The 20,413-nt window shown below is 39.2% G+C and overlaps 2 protein-coding genes across 6 annotated transcripts in view; one reads left to right on the top strand and one right to left on the bottom strand.

The window, feature by feature from the left end:
* Positions 1-2,695: 2,695 nt before the first annotated feature.
* LOC105465118 (transmembrane protein 17) lies at positions 2,696-8,636 on the top strand. Its single transcript, XM_011713369.3, has 4 exons — positions 2,696-2,832; positions 6,079-6,182; positions 6,324-6,437; positions 7,376-8,636. The coding sequence occupies exons 1-4, from the start codon at positions 2,733-2,735 to the stop codon at positions 7,652-7,654; spliced, it is 597 nt and encodes a 198-aa protein (XP_011711671.1). The 5' UTR covers positions 2,696-2,732; the 3' UTR covers positions 7,655-8,636.
* Positions 7,526-20,413, bottom strand: part of LOC105465119 (UDP-GlcNAc:betaGal beta-1,3-N-acetylglucosaminyltransferase 2) — a 325,143-nt gene continuing 312,255 nt past the window's right edge. For all 5 annotated transcript variants that reach the window (XR_011611782.1, XR_011611783.1, XR_011611781.1 and 2 more), the window contains one exon: positions 7,526-7,601. The gene's annotated coding sequence lies outside the window, so the exon portion shown is untranslated. The remainder of the gene's footprint in view (positions 7,602-20,413) is intronic.

Below are 20,413 nucleotides of genomic sequence, written 5' to 3'. Positions count from 1 at the left end.
ACAAGAGAGTGGTTATTAGGCTTTTTCTTCATTTTACTCACTCAACAGTCATCCAGCTCCTACTCTTGGCCAGGTACCACACTGCGCTAGTGTTGGGGATATAAAGATGAAAGTCCATTCTTGACCTCTAAGAGCTTAAGGACTAGCAAGAGACACAGACACATAAACAGACAATTTTAGTATAGAGTGACCAGCACTGTGACCAAAGAAACAACAGGAAGATACTTTGGGAAACACGGAAGAGAGCACCTAAGCTACTTCAGGAAGGTCCTAGAAGCCTTTTTGGAGATTCTCAGGTCTGAGCTCCATCTTGAAATGAAGCAGAAGTTAACCAGCTTTTCCCTGACATCTTCAACCCGAATTAATTGGTTCTTCATCAGTGGTCCTTTAATAGAGCACTCATAATAACAGTGTTTGCACTTACTTCTTTCCATATCTCTCACTCTTTCACTGAGCTGTGCTTCTTCATGAAGAGGGACCATATCCCTAATTAGCCTAGCACAATACCCAAAAACACAGTAGGAATGCAATAAACGTTTGTGTAATTATTTTAAAATTCTAGTCATGAATTTATTTCCACCCATATCTTCTTCTTGCATTTATATAAATGTGTGATTTTCCTTTTGATTGTAAAAATAATACTTTTACCACACACCCATCAGAAGGGCTAAAAGGAAAGGATAACAAATAACAAGTGTTGGTGAAGTATATGGAGTAATGGAAATATTCATACATTGCTGGAGGCAGCAGGAATTGGTTCGATCACTTTGGAAAACTGTTGGCAGCCTCTACTAAAGCTGGGTCTTTCATATCCTATGACATGGCAATTCCACTCTCGATACACACTCAACAAAAATGCATGCATATGTTCACCAAGAGGCATCTTTTCACCAAAGCAGCACTATTCATAACAGCTGCAAACTAGAAAATACAGACACTCATCAACAGTAGAATGAGTAAGCTTATTGTGGTATGATCACACAGAGCAAGGCAAAATAATCTACACTCAATGACATGAAGGAATTTCATGAAAGTAATGTTGAAGACAAAGCCAGTTTTTTATTTTTAAAAAGTATTTACAGTACCATGGCTTTTATATAAATATGCAAAACTGAGAAGCAAGATGACAAAGGGAGTGTCACATCTAGAAAGTGGTGCAATAAGATGCACAGCTAGTGCTGCCTTGTGACTCTAAGATCTACCTCCTTGAAAAGTTTGCCCGTGGCAAATGCGGCTCGGCTCCCAAGCCAAGACAAAGTATAATTGGAGTGCCGAGGCTAAAAAACAAAATACCAACGAGACTGGTCGAATGAGGCACCTAAAAATTGTGTACAGCAGGTTAAGGCATGGCTTTTCTGAAGGAACACCACCTAAACCCAAGAGGACAGCTGTTGCAGCAGGAGTTCAAGACCAGCCTGGCAAACGTGGCGAAACCCTGTCTCTACTAAAAACACAATAATTAACCGAGTGTGGTGGCGGGCGCCTGTAATCCCAGCTACTCGGTAGGCTGAGGCAGAAGAATCGCTTGAACCCGGGAGGCGGAGGTTGCAGTGAGCCGAGATTGTGCCATTGCACTCCAGCCTGGGCGATAGAGCAAGACTCTGTCTTGAATAAAAAATATATATATATTTGGATTAGTCACACAATAAATGTTCCGATTTAAAAAAAAAAAAGGCAAAACTCTCCTTTGCTGTTAGAATTCAGGAAAGGTCAGTTATGAGTGAGGAGGGGGTTTAGTGACTGAAAGGAAATAGGAAGGGGGAGTTTCTGGGAATATTGTAACGTTTCTTGAACAGGGTGCTGACTAGACATGCAGATTTCAGTTTGTCTATGTATGTATATTACACTTAGTTTTTTTAAGTAATATATCTTTATATGTTTATTACTTACAAATGGTATACAATTTTTCTGTATGTATATTACTTAGTTTTATTTAAGTAATATATCTTAGAGAGAAAGCTAGAAAATACAGAAGTGTTTAAAAATTTTTGAATCACCTACAATCCCACTATCCAGTGATAACTACTGTTAATATTTTTTTCCAGTTTTTTTTGAAGTCAGTGTGCACATGCTCTCTCCTCCCCTTCACGCATACACATAAATTTTGCTAAATTAGGTTTATTCTCATTTAGTTTTATTTCTGCTTTATTTTTACATAAACTATATCATTCAATATTCTTTGCAAGCATTTTATAAGCAGCTGAAACATACTCCATTGAATGCATATGCTCCAGTACATTTAATCAGTTGCCCATTGCTCTATTTTCTTATTAAAAAATAATCAGTCATAGTATCTCTCTCTCACACATACCCCTACACCTCTAGACATTCTTTAAGCTCTGCATTCATTCTCTATTTCCCTCCAGAAAGGTTGTACCGATTTACAGTTTCACTGGCAAGATATGAGGGCTCCTTGTATCGCAGTCCAACCCTAGCTCATTTCTTAGTATAGGTTTGTTTTTAGGATGGTCGGGCTCAAAGCAGAACTAAGAGATCTGCCGTTTTGGACACGGCCGAGGCGCGCGGCTCCCGGGGCCTGGAACGCGCTCTGAGTACGCCGGTCCCTTCAAGGTTGCGCGGGCTCCCGACGAGACCCGGCCCAGCCGGGCACCCCCGCGCGCTCCCGGATCTCGCCGGCCTCGCGCCGGCCGGTTGCCATGAGAACCACGGAGCCTCGGAACGCCCGCAGACTAGCCTGTATCTGAGGGGGCGAGGGATACCGAGGCCCAGGCATGGAGCTGCCGGATCCGGTGCGCCAGCGGCTGGGAAACTTCAGCCGGGCTGTGTTCACTGATTCCAATCGGACCGGTCCGGAGTACAGTGAGGGTCCCGGTGAGTGACCGAGGCCGGCGCAGGGGGTGTGACCTGCTGAGGGCTTGGCGTGGGTTTTGGAGCGTCCAGAATTTGCCCGTACCTAAAATGGCGATGTCGCCTTCAGTCAGTTTCCCGCAGTGCGGGCCAGAGCCTTGGAGGAGGGGCCGGCCGGGGCGGGGAGCTGAGGCGCTGGCGGCCTCCGGCCGCGGGCTGGGCCTGGTCTGCGCGCGCTAGCGCCTGGCCTGCTCCGTGCAAGCCCGGCAGCTGAGGTGGGGCCGACCTCTGTGCCACGCAAGGCCCATCATTGCTCCTGGGAAACCCCAAAAATAAAAAGATAAAAGCCGCCCTTGCTGCACAGGCTAGTCCCCCGCGCACCGCGAGAGCGAAGGCCCAGCTTGCTTTTCCTCTGCGGCGCCCGCCCCGGCTTTTCTGTCCAGGATGGCGAGGAACAGCCCAAGCAATCCCCACCTCCCCTGTCCCCACCCGCCGCCCAGGGAGCAAATTTGCCTTTTCCCTTTTCCTAGCAGAACAAGTATGTTCCTAAGCAAGGCCATTTTCTGGCAGAAAAGATTAGGGGGAAAAAAATTTTTTTTTCAAGAGTCCTTTCAAACCACCATCCACTCCCAACTGGCATGTGCCATACTAGCCGGACGTTCAACAAAACTCACCCCTTCCCTGCCTTCTCCTCCTCCTCCCCTATATGTAACTCTTACCATAAGGTAAGAAAATACCATGATGCCTCTGCATCCTTCAACTTGATGACAAGTGATAACGCAGTTTCCTCCAGAACAGGTTCCTCCTCCTACATCATGATGGTAGACAACACACTGTCAACCAAACCCGTGTGGTTTCCATCATTCAAGTCTGCTGGGAAATATAAATCTTTTCCACTGCTTGGTTTTACAGAATTTTTAAAAGGGACAGAAAAGTAAAGGCAGTCCCCAAAGCTGCATTTTGTCGTCTTGATCACTTGCCTATTCCCCAAATGTAGGCCTTTATGATTTAGGATGTACAGAGAAAAATGTGAAAAAATTAGGTTTCACGTTTCTGGTTCCAAGGATGAGGCTTAATGAGCACTAACGTCTGATAATACAAGGTAAAAAGACGTTTTCTGAAAAGGGCCAGATAGTAAGTACTTTAGGCTTTGTAGGCCATATGGTCTCCACGGCAGCCACTGACAATAGTTATTGAATAGGCATGGCTGTGTTCCAATAAAACTTTAAGGATATTGAAATTTGTATTTCGTATGGATTTCACGTATGAAAAAAATATTACTTTTTTAACCATTTAAAGGTGAAAAAAACATTTTTAGCTCATTGACTGTACAAAAACGTTTAGGCAGCTGACCAGTTGTTTACCTATCCCTGATTTATATTGTATGTTTTAATTTAAATTCCATTTATAGAACTCAACTTGAACTTTTGCAAAATTCAGTAAATGTATATCTTATGCTTTTAAGGTTCATTTACATATTAATTTGATTTTCATTTCCATGATTATAAGTTTGATCTGCTGAAATATGGACATAGCATAACCTTTAAGATGTTAACACACAATACTTCTAACATAAAAACCGTTCTTTGCAAAATTTGACTACAGTTTCTTCTCAAAGGTACTGAAATGTTCTGCTTGCCCAATTTATTATTCTTTCCCGTATTTTGTTCTTTGTGGATCAGAAGTAGGTTTGATTATTTGTACTGTAATAACAAATTTATGTAATTACCATGTCCACAGCATTGTGCTGTTGCTATCAGAAAGATCCTAGGCTGGTGAGTTGTCTTCAGATTTAACAGATTTTAAGAATTCATTCATTTATCAGTGGTAATTTAATAAGCAGTTGCAAGCAAAAGTAGATCATAATAATCAGGCATATTTTTGGAGCTAAAAGAAACTATTTTGCTGCGAGAGACCATGACTGTTTCTTATATTTTAAAATTATTAAATGACAGATAAAAACACTCAACTATGGAGAAAAGGAGAAAATAATGTTCTTAAGACATTTATTTTAGGACCTTTAAAATCTTACGTGTAGAACAACTGATTTCAATATATGTGTCCGCTCTTAAGAATTTAGTCAAATTTAGGATGTATTTTGTAGGGTTCAATTTTAAAAATCAAATTCTTAATTTAGGACCCTTCTGTCTTACATAAAAGCAAAAAGTGTTATGGAATCAACCTTAGGTAAATGGAACTCATGTATCACAAATGGCTATACTAGTAATGTCCTTATGACAGTATGCTTACATTAATTCATTCTTATGTGTATTTGATATTCACTGCATATAAAGCAAGATGCTAGATTCTATGAGGGTCTCAAATTAGGGTGGGACATGGTGTGTGCTTGCAGATAAGTAGATAAATAGAAGAGAAGAAGGAAAGGGGACTAATATTTGTTGAGTGCCTACTAAGTGTGCCCAGCACAGTGCTAGGAAGAAATAATTCATATTGGCTCTAATTCTCACAAGCAGCCTGTAAGGAAGTTTTAATTTCACTATTTTACAGATGAAGAAATAGAAGCTCAAAGAACTTAAATAATTTATGTAAAGTCTGACATCCAGGGTCACAGAGGTTTGGGGAGCTCGGGTTTGCTTGAACTCTGAAGCCCGTGACCTGTTCAGTACACCAGACTGTTTTTCGGGGAGGGGAATGTGGTTCTTTGCTAGCACTTCTTATTGACAGTTTAGAGTGATAAGTACCTGAAGGGAAAGGTATTTCTGCTGGGGTGGGGGAACTGATGAAGGAAGTATTGATGGAAAAGACGACGCTGAATTGGACTTTAAAGAATGGCTAAGATTAGGGTATGCTGAAAAGAGAGATGTGTCTAATTATATAATCTTGGTAATCCGTTTTTGTATGAGATTAGTTTATATGTGAGAGATTCATTTTTATTTATTTTATGCATTAATTTTATATGCTATTTACATAGAATTCTACAAAGCAGGCAATGATAATTATCTGTTGAATAGGATTTATATTGATATTCTACATTAAATCTGTACTAGTATATGCAAAAAAGTCAGAAGACTGTAATGGCAAAATGGTAAAATAATTGAAAAATATGAAACATACCCCCAAATAGCCAATATTTGACCTAACTGGTATTAGGATGAATATTCCTTTTACTGTCAATGATTATAAATAGGCTTAAAATTTGGTGTTTTACTGAGCCAATATTATAGTTATTAATTCTATGGGATAGGATATATATATTTATAGGGCATAGACCAAGTTTCATAATTTGTTCCTTTTCTATTCCTTCTGTAGAAAATGAAATGGTCTCCAGTTTGGCATTGCAGATGTCACTTTATTTTAATACCTACTATTTCCCACTGTGGTGGGTGAGCAGCATTATGATGCTTCACATGAAGGTAAATCTAAGCTTTAATACTTTTGCTGCCCTGACGTTGTTAGAGTGTCAATAAAATTAAAGTTCTTAATAATTTTTTTCTATCTCAAATCAGTGTTACTATACGTGCAATTTTACAAACATGTTTTGGCCTTTCTTTTAGTATTCAATCTTGCCTGATTACTACAAATTCATTGTGATCACTGTTATCATCCTAATAACCTTAATTGAAGCCATCCGGTTGTATCTGGGCTACATGGGTAACCTACAGGAAAAGGTAAGCTCTTTTTTCCTTTCTCTCAGTGATAGATATAAATGAAATCAGTTTTCATAACAAGTAAAAGGCAGTGAGGTGTGGCAGAAAGAGCACAGGCCTGAATTTAAAGCCTGACTCCAGCTTTACCACTTCTGTCACTGTGGTCTGTTTGCTTAATCTCTTGAGCCCTGGTTTCCTCATATATAAAATGAGGAAAATAATATTTACTTCACAGGTTTGTTGTGATTAAGTGAAATGATTTATGTAAAGCATATGAATGTGGTAAACACTTAAAATTGATATTTTCCCTCTTCTCATCAGTCTTGAAAATACATGGTTACTTAAACATGTGTATTTGGATCCTGAATAAGAAAATGGGGGAAAATTATGAATTCGTTTCCTACGCCAGGCCCATGTTTTCTGCATCATCATGCTACCTAAGCATTTATGGTTACCAGAGTGTAGGGATAATGCCTAAAGATTCCTGTGGTTTTCTAGGCCCTTCATAATAAGGCCCCACCCAGCCTGTCTTACTGTAGGTTTTGCTGTTTTCTCACTCAGCCATTCATTCCAGGCTGATGTGCTGATTCCCAATCATGCTAGTTTCACGTGTTTGCTTACTTACCTTTTTGCCTCTTCCTCCTCCACAACTTTAAAAGCCTACATCCCTGAGGTCTTTCTTTCACCTACCCTAATCACTCTCTTATTTCTTGTAGCATTTAGTCTGTACTTCTAAATATTGCCCTTAGTTGTTCACTAAAGTGTAGTATTCTAGGATTATTTTACATAAATTAGTTTTCTCATCTAGACTGTAAGTTCTCTGAGGACAAGGACCATGTCATCCTCCTTCGGAATCACAGAGCCCATAATGTAGGTTCACAGTAGTGATAAGTACTTATCTGTATAAACAAAAACTATATTTTACTGATTTTTATTACTTTTGATATGTGTCATTGCAGGTTCCTGAGTTGGCTGGCTTTTGGCTTTTGAGCCTTCTATTGCAGTTACCTTTAATTCTTTTCTTGCTCTTTAATGAAGGCCTAACAAATCTGCCCTTGGAAAAAGCGATACATATCATCTTCACTCTCTTCCTTGCTTTCCAAGTTGTTGCAGCATTTCTTACCTTAAGGAAAATGGTTAATCAGTTGGCAGTTCGTTTCCACCTCCAAGACTTTGACCGGCTCTCTGCAAACAGAGGAGACATGAGAAGGATGAGGTCATGTATAGAAGAGATCTGACCCAGTGTTGAGTGAAAATCTGACAGATCATTCTAGAAGACTGTAAGAGTTAGGAAAATATCAGAGCTCTAATATGAGAAAAGGGACAAAGCAATTGTTTTGTATACACTCTCACTCTGAAATTCCAAGGTTGGGGGCAATGATGAAACTTTGTACAATGTATGAATCAGTATATTAGCCCCAAAACCTAGATGTTGTCTACCTGATGCCAAATTTCTTAATGTTTTTTGATGTTGTCTTTTTCAGGAGTGTAGAAATGTATGTATTGGTGGTTGTCATTTGCCAGCTCTCCTGTAGTAATTCTGGTTAGAATCTGTAACTAGAGATGTGTCCATTTCTTTAAAACTTGTTGGTTGTCCGTGTCTTGGCTGTACATATGACCATGTTTCTTGACATGGAAATGCCAGTCAATGTTCCTATGTATCTGACTATATTTATAAACCAAGAGACCTGCCAGGCGCGGTGACTCACACCTGTAATCCCAGCACTTTGGGAGGCCAAAGGGGGGTGGATCACAAGGTCAGGAGATCGAGACCATCCTGGCTAACACGGTGAAACCCCGTCTCTACTAAAAATACAAAAAAAAAAATTAGCCAGGTGTGGTGGCGGGCACCTGTAGTCCCAGCTACTTGGGAGGCTAAGGCAGGAGAATGGCGTGAACCCGGGAGGCAGAGCTTGCAGTGAGCCAAGATCAAGCCACTGCACTCTAGCCTGGGCAGCAGAGCGAGACTCTGTCTCAAAAAAATAAATAAATAAAAAATAAACCAAGAGACCAAATTTTCATGTCTGCTAGGGTTAAATTCTAACCCTAATATTAGCTGTTATACTGAGATTAAGAAGAAAACAGGTGGATTGCCTTGGTATTTAGGAAATATTTTTGTTATAAAATTATAACTTTCATAAAACCATATTCAGTATTTGTAATGGTGGTATATAAAATGCTTTTACAATAAATTATTAAATATTTAAGGTATCAACAACAGATCATCCTTGTCTTGTGCAATTTTTTGGGGCTATAGATTTGTGTTTTTTATTACAGAGTTGCAAGGGAAGGAAGGAAAACAAATCCTAGAGAGCTTTCTATGTAGTGGGCACTGTAGTAGGCGTTTTAAATTAGCACTTGTGATCTCATCTACTAGGTTATCGGTCACCAAAGAACTACTTCATACCCATTAAATTCACATGAGGCTTGATTTGGAAACCAGAGCGCCTCTTAATACATATGAGAGCTAAGATGGCCAAAGGGACTATACTCATGATCCTGAATAAGCATGCTCCCTTGCTAATAGGAGAAATCTATTTTAGGAGATTTGGTTAAGAACAAAGTTGCTTGGATTATCCGAACATTATATTAGTGACTGTTGGACTGTCTTAAAGGATATGATATGTTCATTACAGGTTTTCTTTTTTTCTATAGGGAAATGGGCCTTCATAATGTATTTCACTGAGAGACAGTTGTAGCTGCATTAAACATTGCTCTTTTCAAGTTTCTTTTTCTACAATTCATACTTTGGATTCCCAGGTTTTGCCTTATTCATTCTTGTTTTGCTGAACTTCAAAAAATGTCTTTACTTCCCACTCATTCTTGATTCTTCCTGACCAAACTATGCTAATTTTATTATTTCTGCTCTTTATGATTATATATAAAGTTCAGCCAAATATTTCTCCCTCCATGCAGTGGCTAGTTAATCTTTCTCATGCCAAAGTAGTCACTAGTTATACTCTTAATAATTTGGAATTTAAAATAGAATTCTGTTTGAATAGTTTTCTAAAACATATTCATTTGCATTTGTTTCCCAGATAGGACTAGGTAGGTATCTGGGTAGGTATAGGTAGGTGATTCTATAAGAAAATATAAAATAAAATTAAATCTACAAAGCAGATAAATTAGGGGATGATGGAGACATTTCTATTTCAAGATTGTTTCCAGAGTTTTATTTTAAATAGCAGAACTTCTGGTACATTTAAACTTTAAGAGATTAATAACAAAATGTCAGTCATAATCATAAAAAAATTTTTTAACTGTAAAAAATTTGAGAAAATTGATTTATCAAAATTTCCAAGTAATTTTGCTGTAATAAACATATTGTTTAAAATGCAGATATAGTAATAGTGGGGGAAAAAAAGATAGTAAATTGAAACCATGACCAAGTCATTTGTTTGTTTTCCATCTGAACAGTAAAACCATGACTTTTTGGGTCAGGCTGAACCAATATTTTCTATTGGAGTATACCTGGTTCCCTATATAAGTATGTGAAAATCAAGGTAGAGAAGATATTTACATGTCAGCACATTTGGGGGTTAGGTGGTCTTTAATTTTATCTGAATATGTTTATCCATCCTTAATTTATATTTTATCCTTCTCTCTTTACAACAATTCTGAAAATTTTTGTTTAAAATGTTGAACTTCACAAATATTTTGTCCTTTACATATTTTTTCTATAAATCAAAATTATTTTATTTATTTCTTCTTCTTTTTTTTTTTTTTGAGATGGAGTTTTGCTCTGTCACCCAGGCTGGAGTGCAGTGGCACGATCTTGGCTCACTGCAACCTCTGCCTCCTGGGTTCAAGTGATCCTCCTGCCTCAGCCTCCTGAGTAGCTGGGATTACAAGGCACCTGCCACCATGCCTGGCTAATTTTTTTGTATTTTTAGTGGAGACAGGGTTTTACCATGTTGGCCAGGCTGGTTTTGAATTCCTGACCTCAAGTGATCCATCTGCCTCGGCCTCCCAAAGTGCTGGGATTACAGGCGTGAGCTACCAAGCCTAACCTAAATCAAAATTATTTTAAAACATCAAAATGTATTACTTTAACATACACTTGAATGACTAGTATATATAAGGAATAGTCAAAGGTTCATAGACAAGACAAGCTCCTAGTTCTCAGGGATATGATGTGGGAGGTAAAACATTTGTACAACCTTAAGACAAAGTAAAAAAAAGCGTAACTTTATCAGGGAAATGCATTGAATGAGTTTCTACCTGCTAAGTACCTGACCGGTAACAGGCCCTTGGCTTCCAGTGCATCTTCCCTCTGTGTTCCTAGCACTTAGTATCCCAGGATTAGCACATTAGCCCTACACCAACACCATTTAGTATTCACCATGCTCCACATTGTCTGAGGGGGGATAGGCGGTATTCAGGTTAAATGAATACACACTCAATCCCACTTGTCTATGCAAACAAGAAGTCCACTGTCTGGTAGTAAAGGCAGATAAGCAAATCAGTGATAGCACAGGGTGGTGGGGCCCTATAGGATTACAGAGAAGAGACATCTAAATGAATGACGAATCTGGAAAGGCTTCCCAAAGAAAGTGACGCTTGAGATTTAAAGAATGAGAGCATATTAAGTTCAGTGTTAAGAAACAAAAAATAGTGACTGTGAGTTCTGTTTCAACTACTACAACTAGTTTGTTGAGGCTAGTGGAAAGTGTGCGTGAGAAGAAATGGTACAGAATAAGGCAGAAAAGCTTGGAAGGTGCTAGGAAGCCTGGGTAAAGCTTTGAATATATTCTGTCTTTAATTTTTCAGAACTCTATTCTGAATCCCTGAACGGTTTAAACAGTGGAGTATCAGAAACAGAATTAGGTTTCAGAAAGATCTCTTTGAAGACAATGTGAAAAATGGATTGAAAGGGTTGGACCAGAGGCAGAGATACCAGGAGGAATGTGATTAAGTAAGTTAGATGAGAACAAGCTGGCCTGGATAAAGTCAGTGGCAATAAAATAAACTTGAATAGAACCTACTATAGTGTTTTAAAGATAATTTTGTATTTTAAAACAGATATTAGGAGGGTTTTTTTTCTAATTCGTCTTTTCAGAGATGACCTATAAGGGTAAACAAAATGAAATATTGCCTTTCTTATCTCCCCCACACCCAGTTATTAGATTATTATTTTGTTGTTGTCTTTTAGAGACAGGGTCTTGCTCTATCACCCAGGCTGGAGTGCAGTGGCACAATCATAGCTCACTGCAGCCTCCAACTCCTAGGCACAAGTGATCTCACCTCAGCCATCCAAGTAGCTAGGACTACAGGCACAGGCCACCATGCCCCGCTAATTAAAAAAAAAAAAAATTGTAGAGCTGAGGTCTCCCTATGTTGCCTAGGCTGGTCGTGAACTCCTAGCCTCAAGCAATCATTCCGCCTCAGCCTCCCAAGGTGCTGGGATTACAGGTGTGAGCCACCACACCCAGCCATTAGATTATTATTAGACTTAAATAGAGCTCTATCTAATCTAAGTTTTATTTGACATAACCTACCTAATGATTCATTTACTTGAATTAAGATTATAGTTTTTAAAAACTCGGTCGGGCGCAGTGGCTCACGCCTGTAATCCCAGCACTTTGGGAGGCCGAGGCAGGCAAATCACAAGGTCAGGAGATTGAGGCCATCCTGGCTAACACGGTGAAACCCCGTCTCTACTAAAAATACAAAAAATTAGCCGGGTATGGTGGCAGGTGTCTGTAGTCCCAGCTGCTCCGGAGGCTGAGGCAGGAGAATGGCCTGAACTCAGGAGGCGGAGCTTGCAGCGAGCTGAGATCCCGCCACTGTACTCCAGCCTGGGTGACAGAGTGAGACTCCATCTCAAAAAAAAAAAAAGATCGAAAGGACTAGGATCACAAGATTTTGAGAGTAAAGAAAAATCATCTATAATTCCACCACCTTAAAATAACAACTATTCACAAATGTCATGTTTCTTTGATGTTTTTACTTTGCAAATAGGTTTTTAAAAACACAATTGTGATCATAAGCACTTACAGTTGTGCACCCTGCTTTTCCGAAAACACTGAAAGTATTTACCCATGTTTCTACATAGTGACACAATCATCATCTTAAATGATTGTGTGTTATTTCGTCAAGTAGATGGGCCATAATTTACTTAACTTCTCTCCTATCATTAGATATTTGTGTTATTTCCTTTTTCTTTTATACATAACATTGTAATGAACAGCTCATGCATATAGCTTTTTCCATCTCTTAGATGATTCCTTTTAATTAATAAGCCAGATTCCTGGAAGTGAAATTGCTGGGTCCTAGAGTATGGACATTTTTAAGGGCATATTGCCAAATTATAACATCCACTTTCTACTATTCACCACGGCGCAATTCTAAAAATAGTACAATGAAAATTTTGACAAGGACAGATTTGTGGACTTTAGTTACCCATTTGTCTTTGTATTTCTGAGTAGTTACCACAGGAACACTGAGTCTAAAGAGAAAGAAAAAAAAAATCTAAAAGCTGTGAAAGGAGAACTGGAAAGAATAAAAAAAAAAAAAAAGATTTTTGAATTAAGGGAAAACTGATAAGGGACGGGAAAAGGATTAGGCAAGCTGGTCGCAGTCAGCAACAGACAGTGAGATGTGACACAATAAAAACTGGGTCATTGAGTTGGGACAGCCCTAGGACATAAAAAGACTGAAATGAAGTAAAGCTCTGGATTACTTTGTTCTTGAATATTGAATTTTTTCAGAAGCATGGAGCATGAAATATTATAGTGATAAGCCAAGATTGGAAACATAGCCAAGAAAAAGAGGTCTTTAAGGGATTGTTTAAAATGTGCTGAAGGAATAATTTGGTTTGGTCTTAAACGGCTCAAAAAGTAAATTGACATAAAGCTTTTGCATAGCAAAATAGGCATGGAGGCAGAAAACAAAGCGGCAAACAGAAGAGTTTACCCTGCAAATTGGTTAGCATGTAATATGTTAGATTTTGGTCATAGAAATGATTTATCAGAAGACTGAACTGCTGTATTTTGTAAGTGTAATTAACACTAACTTGTTATGGGTATACATCTTTATTCTAGTTTTAAGAGACTTAATTTGGGGGTTTTAAATCAAAAAGCAAAACTAAATAGTTATGAGGCCATTCTAAGAATCATTCTAAAAATCTTTTTTCACCAGTGTTTAAGCACTTAAAAATATTCAAGCCCTAGAAAAATGTGTTTAAATGTAAGTTTAACCTCAACATTTAAATGTATTCTGACAGATTTACATCTTTCTGAAAGTGAGGCTAGGCATCAGTGTGTCATCATCTTAACCCAAGTCAAGACAGGCTGGAACTCCTGAAAACAAGATACAAATCGCAGGACAGCATGGAACATATATTCTATGAAAAGCCAAAGACATTTTGAAATTTATTTTATCAACATGCTTTATCTAACCATATTCCACAGCTGAACATTCTTGTCTGAAAAGAGCTTTTTAATCTAGTAAAGTGTACAATCACAATGTATTTACTGTTCCACAGACCTAAGTGTTTAGCACTCAGCTACATTAAAAATGTAGACTTTTAAAAACAATAATCAACCAAGAATGGCTTTGTCTTTAATTTTTCAGAACTCTAATAGCACTATATTTGGCTGGTAGGAAAGTGATATTATTGATTCATTTTTAAAGGTTTTTAGTTCCTAATCTTGAGTTATTTATATTCTAATTCAAAACACATTAGCTACATTGCTCAATATTATAGCCTAAAAGAAAAGAATATTTGATATTAAAATTATATGCACATTTAAAAATTATTTTTAAATGCTTGATTCATTAATACCCAGAAATACTAAAATGACCACTAGAGAAAGTAGAAGTTTTAGAACTTTGCTTCAATAGTTTTCCTAAAAAGACTGAGAGCTTATTAAGAGCCAAAATTTTTGCTATCCTAAAAACTATTGCTCCCAATGGTCAATAAGCCCTTGCTAAAGAAGGCTGGAGATTTAGCTGTTGATTGTTCAGTACTTTACAAAGCAGAGCAGCAGAAGATATGCTCTGTGTTTTTAGTACACTATGATTTTGTTCTGCAAAGTAAACTATTTAGTTAGCTACAACAATATGTCATCTACTATGCTTTGACACTTCAAGACAAAAAAGATAAATAAGATTAAGTCCTTGCCCTTCCAGCCATCTAGCAGAGGAGACAAATTTAAGGTAACCACAATCCCTTATAATTATTGTAATACAGCTATGTAAAAGATGAAAATAGGTGATGAATCCTGCCTAGGGGGTAGGATAGGCTTTCAACAGATGGAACAGCATGGGTAAAGATATAGACATTTGAAAATATAAGTCCTGAACAGAACCAAAAGTAGTTTTGTGTCATTAAAATATAAGGTGTGTAGAAGAGAAGTGGTTGAGATGAGCTGAAAAGACTGGCATCGGAAGTTATCAGTCTTTTAAATAATAGATTATTATAAAGAGTTTGAACTTCATGCTGTAGGCGATGAATGGTCTATCTATATTTAAGCAGCATTATAAGTCATTGTTGCCACATTTGAAAATGATAGAAAGCTGAGAAGGAGAGCTAATTTGATAGATGATACAATCACATTTCAAAAGAATCTCCTAACAAGCTGAAATGCTAGATCCAAATACATTTTACAGACACACATACACACACACACACCCTCCTCCAACATGTACTTTTCAAAAAGCTCACCAGTACATAATTCTGTGCTATTTTTCAAGGAAAAACATCTGGGTGGTCTCAGGAGATGATAAGCATATATTAATAGAAATATAATGACCAGATCATGGAGGGTAGCAATCTCACGGTACTCTTTAATGTTGTAGTAGTAATGTCTCATCAACTTTTCCGTACCAGCCCTATGATTGCATTTATCAAGAAATCTAAAACCAAATCTAATCATGACACTACTCTCCTTAAAATTTGTTAAGACTCTCATTTTCAGGCTGGGCATCGTGGCTCATGCCTGTAATCTTAGCACTTTGCGAGGCCAAGGCAGGAGGATTGCTTGAGCCCAGGAATTTGAGACCAGCCTAGGCAACATAGTGACGCCCTGTCTCTACAAAAAAATTAAAAAATAGCTAGGCATGGTGTGTGCCCGTAGTCCCAGCCACTCAGGAGGCTGAGATGGAAGGATTGCTTGAGCCCAGGAAGTTGAGACTACAGTGAGCTGTGATCACACCATTGCACTCCAGCCTGGGCAAGAGTAAGACCCTGTATCAAAAACAAAACAAACAAAGGACTCTCATTTCCTGCAGGATAATGCCCAAACTCCCTAGCCTGGCATACAAGGCCTCTTTCCACCTGCCTGACCTCACCTTGCTCTTCCTCACTCCTTCAAGCTACAGTTCTTCCAGTGCACCATTCTGGGTTTTACCTGCAGACTTTCCCTCCAAACTGCTCTGTCTGCCTGAAGTAGTAATCTTATCTATGCAGTGAAACTCTACTTATTTTTTAATGCCTGACTCAACTATCATATCTTCTATGGAATTCTGAATATTTGTTCCTCCTACAGTCCTACAGTCACTGAGCATCTTGGGGACAGGGACCACCACTCTTATTCATGATATCTCTAGTGCATATGACCGTGTTTATGCACTTAGTAATGTTGACTGAATGCACAGATGAAGGAATAAGCAAGCTGTTAGAACTCAGAGCTCCTGCCTCCTGTTCTTAATACACAGTATCTTTTTTCATAAACTTTCTACAAAATAGAAACGCCACATTTACTCATACTTGAATCTTTGTGGCATGAAAAAGAATCCTAATCTTAAAAACAATAACCACTTTTATATTAAGATAAACGTTCAAATTTTGCTGAATCCCCAAAATTCATGCAAATAACAGCCACCATTTAATTGAATACCTGCAATGTGCCAGGTGGTGTGCTGGGACTTTATCGCTATCTCATATAATTCTCATGACAACTCTGTAAGGCAGATCTTATTCCCATTTTACAAAAGCTAAAACTAGAACTCAGGAGAAGTTAAGGAACTTGCTCAGGGTTACACAGCAAGTAAACAGAAGACAGGATTTAGACCTAACCTTGTCTGGCCCCAAAGATCATGCTTTTTCACTCTGCAGTGCTCCCTCTCTCTAAACACATGCTCCAAAGATATATTTAGGTTGATTTAGACCTGTCCCATCTAGAAGCCAAAGCAGGAACATTGCTCAGCCTTGGACCCTCAGACTTCTCGGGGCCAAGGAAAGTGGCAAAAAAAGGGTCCAGAAACTACTCCATTGTTTTTTAAAAATCTAAATCTATTAATATGTTTACCTATAGAAAGGCCCAGCAAGCAAACTAAAAAGTCTGTTTTGTGTGTGGGGGGGGGGGTTTTTTTTTTTTTTTTTTTGCCTTTGATTGGACTTTCACTAACTCTGAGCATTATCCTCAGTCATTTCATGTTGATCAAAGCTGACAGTTGCAGAGATGTATATTCGATTAATTTTTTTTTTTTTTTTTTTTTTTTTTTGAGACGGAGTCTCGCTCTGTTGCCCAGGCTGGAGTGCAGTGGCGCGATCTCAGTTCACTGCAAGCTCCACCTCCCGGGTTCACGCCATTCTCCTACCTCAGCCTCTTGAGTAGCTGAGACTACAGGTGCCCGCCACCACGCCCGGCTAATTTTTTTATATTTTTAGTAGAGACGGGGTTTCACTGTGTTAGCCAGGATGGTCTCGATCTCCTGACCTCGTGATCCGCCCGTCTCGGCCTCCCAAAGTGCTGGGATTACAGGCATAAGCCACTGCGCCCGGCCTTGATTAATTTTTTTAAATGGGAAAACCCTTTGGTTGACTAATTTAAAAGACTGCCATTTGCTGAAGTAGGTCCTTGTGAAATGCTAAGTGCTTTATCTTATTTACTCCTCTAAGGTATTATAACACTTGTATATTATATTAACTTTATAATTGTAATACCATTTCCCATTTTGAACATGAGAAAAACAGAGTATTCTAAAAAGTTAACTAAGATCACCTAGCTGGTAATTGGCAGAACTGGGATTCAAATTGAGGCATGTCTAATTCCAAAGCTTTCCTACACAGCTCAGTTCTACAAATTAATTGAGGGTTGTTGTTGTTGTTGTTTAAATAGACAGGGTCTCGCTGTGTTGCCTGGGCTGGAGTGCAGTGTGATCTCACTGCTGAGCAGCATGCGAGTTTTTGACCTGCTTCATTTCCAACCTGGGCTGGTTCACCTCTCCTTATGGCAACCTGGTGGTCTCCTGCTCCCAAAAGGTCAACATGGGATGCTCAACTAAGTGTGGACACCCGATTGGCATAGTGCACTACAGCCCCAGAACTCCTGGGCTCAAGTGATCCTCCCGCCTCAGCCTCCCGAGTGGCTGGGACTACAGGCACACTCCAGCACGCCCAGCTAATTGAGGTTCTATTGCGTGGCAGGCACAGGGGATTCTATGATGAGAATACTGTCCCTGCACGGAAGAGGCTTTTTGTTTTTGAGACGGAGTCTCACTCTGTTGCCCAGGCTGGAGTGCAGTGGCACCATCTCAGCTCACTGCAACCTCTGCCTCTTGTGTACAAGCAATTCTCCTGCCTCAGCCTCCTGAGTAGCTAGGATTACAGGTGCCCGCCACCACGCCCGGCTGATTTTTTTTGCATTTTTAGTAGAGACAGGGTCTCACCATGTGGGTCAGGCGGGTCTCAAACTCCTGGCCTTAGGTCATCCGCCTGTCTTGGCCTCCCAAAGTGCCAGGATTACAGGCGTGAGCCACCACACCATTTGAATCTCTGCTCGCTCTATACCAGTTAAGGTACCCACATACTTTTCTGTTTCTCTAGTAATGGGCCTGTTTATTAAAATTAAAAAATAAGAAAACCATTGCCACAAACTCATAACTTCTTGACTCCTTCACAGCCCTCTGAATCTATGATCCAAAGTGTTTTAAAATTTTAAGCTTCGAAATATGAGAAGTTACCATATTTATAGTTCAGTATTTATAATAAGGCTTTAAAAGATATCAGACTTCCTGTTCATGCCCGTAATCCCAGCACTTTGGGAGGCCAAAGTGAAAGGATCTCCTGACTTCAGGAGTTAGAGACCAGCCAGGCAACATAGTGAGACCCTGTGTCTACAAAAAATGAAAATATTAACCAGTCATGGTGGCTCATGCCGGTAGTTCCAGCTATTCAGGAGGTTTAGGTGGGAGGATCTCTTGAACCTGGGTGGTTGAGGCTGCGGTCAGCCAGGATTGTGCCACTGCACTTCAGCCTGGGTGACAAAACAAGACCCTGCAAAAATAATAATAATAATAATACACACATATATCAGACTTTAATTTTCTGAAGTCAATTTTTAGTCTTACAGAAATAATAAGGAACTCACTGATTATTTTTCTTTCTTTTGAGACAGAATCTCGCTCTGTCACCCAGGCTGGAGTGCAGTGGCGCAATTTCAGCTCACTGCAACCTCTGCCTCCCAGGTTCAAGTGATTCTTGTGCCTCAGCCTCCTGAGTAGCTGAGATTACAGGCAAGTACTACCACGCCCAGCTAATTTTTTGTATTTTTACTAGAGACAGGGTTTCGCTGTGTTGGCTAGGCTGGTCTTGAACTTCTAACCTCAAGTGATCCACCCACCTCGGCCTCCCAAAGTGCTGGGATTACAGGACTGAACCACCATGCCAAGCTAACTGATTCTTGATTTAATATGTGTAAAGACTGTGGAGCTCAAATGTACAGGTTTACCTATTAATACTTTGATGCAAGGTTTTTGTTTTTTTTTTATTTTTTTTAAATTTTTTAATAGAGTTTAAAGTGGGGCACAAGTGCACTCCTTATCTCACAACATTTTAGTAACACCTAAGGCTTGCCAAATTTCTTTTGAAAACTTTAGTCTGCTAGGTCATGAAAACAGCTCCCAAGCCCCCAGTAAGCTCTTGCCTTTATTGCATAAAATGGAATGAATCAAATATTTCTTCCTTTTGCAAGCAAGCCCAAATAAGCATATGGTTTGAAGAGTGAAAAAGACACAACAAAAATACAAGAATAATTAAGCCCCTCACTAAAATGCCTACTCCAATCACAGGATACAGGCAGTCATGATTCAACATGTGATCCTCACTAAAGACAAAAACAATTCACTCACAGCAAACCCAGCTGCAGCTAATAACATGAGCAATACCAAGAGCAGATCTGAATGCACACATGCCAATAAAGAGACTTTTATGATTTCAGTAGAAAGAACTCCACCTTTGACTCCATTCAGGGCCAAGAGCAGTCAGGCAAATGGAAAAATGTGCTGGAAACAGCATTGGGACTCTCCAACAAAACATTCCTTCCCTTGTCATTTTGACTATTTGAGACAGCAATGCTTTGGAGTTAGAAGATGAAGAGTCAAAGTCATCACTCATCCTCGGGGAAAACCCGCCCTAGGAATGTTTTATTGTAATTGCTTTCTGAGATGCTGGCCACTCCAGGATACATTTACCATTTTCAAACCTCAGGGGATATATGTGATGTGTGCTGCCATCCTTGAGTCACCTGGTAAGAGTGTCTGTGGAAGGCACCATTGTTTTCAAGTTTAATTCCTGGCTTAAAAGCCTACGTCCCTGTATTATTGACTAAAAGTCAATCAAGTACCCCAATAGTGTGTTCCCGTATGTGTCTTGTTTTATTTTGTTTTTTAATCTGACCCCTAAGCAGAGAAGTTGTGCTAAGGTTGGACAAGTTTTTAATTCAACTCCAAAAAATAGAATAAAACAGAGAGGAAGTGCTAGTAAACAGCAGCTCAGTGTAAACCTTTTAAATCCAGCCTCTTTGTAGGTTGGAGATTTTTCTTTCTTTATTCTTTTATTTCCATAGATTCAATATCCAATTCCTAAGCTTCCTAGTCGAGTTGCAGAGGGAATTAAGCTTATTGGGAGAACCACATAGTTGGGTCCTATATGTTTGGACGGCAGTCATAATGGCGGTCAGAATTCCTCTTTACTAGTTGCTTTTAGGATTGTCCTAAGTATCATAGGTTCTCTAAGTTGGTTTTTTTTTTTTTCCCCAAAACTCATCTTT

This window comes from Macaca nemestrina, chromosome 13, assembly GCF_043159975.1.
Source record: "Macaca nemestrina isolate mMacNem1 chromosome 13, mMacNem.hap1, whole genome shotgun sequence".
In the NCBI taxonomy this organism is placed as follows: domain Eukaryota; kingdom Metazoa; phylum Chordata; class Mammalia; order Primates; family Cercopithecidae; genus Macaca; species Macaca nemestrina.
The sequence above is the reverse complement of the archived record's forward strand: the minus strand, read 5'-3'. Positions and strand labels throughout refer to the sequence as shown.

Excerpts from the sequence above, each read along its gene's own strand:
- LOC105465118 (XM_011713369.3), top strand. The coding sequence starts at position 2,733 with ATGGAGCTGCCGGATCCGGTGCGCCAGCGGCTGGGAAACTTCAGCCGG. Across the intron at positions 6,183-6,323 it reads TTATGATGCTTCACATGAAG|TATTCAATCTTGCCTGATTA; the intron begins GTAAATCTAAGC and ends CCTTTCTTTTAG. Across the intron at positions 6,438-7,375 it reads TGGGTAACCTACAGGAAAAG|GTTCCTGAGTTGGCTGGCTT; the intron begins GTAAGCTCTTTT and ends GTGTCATTGCAG.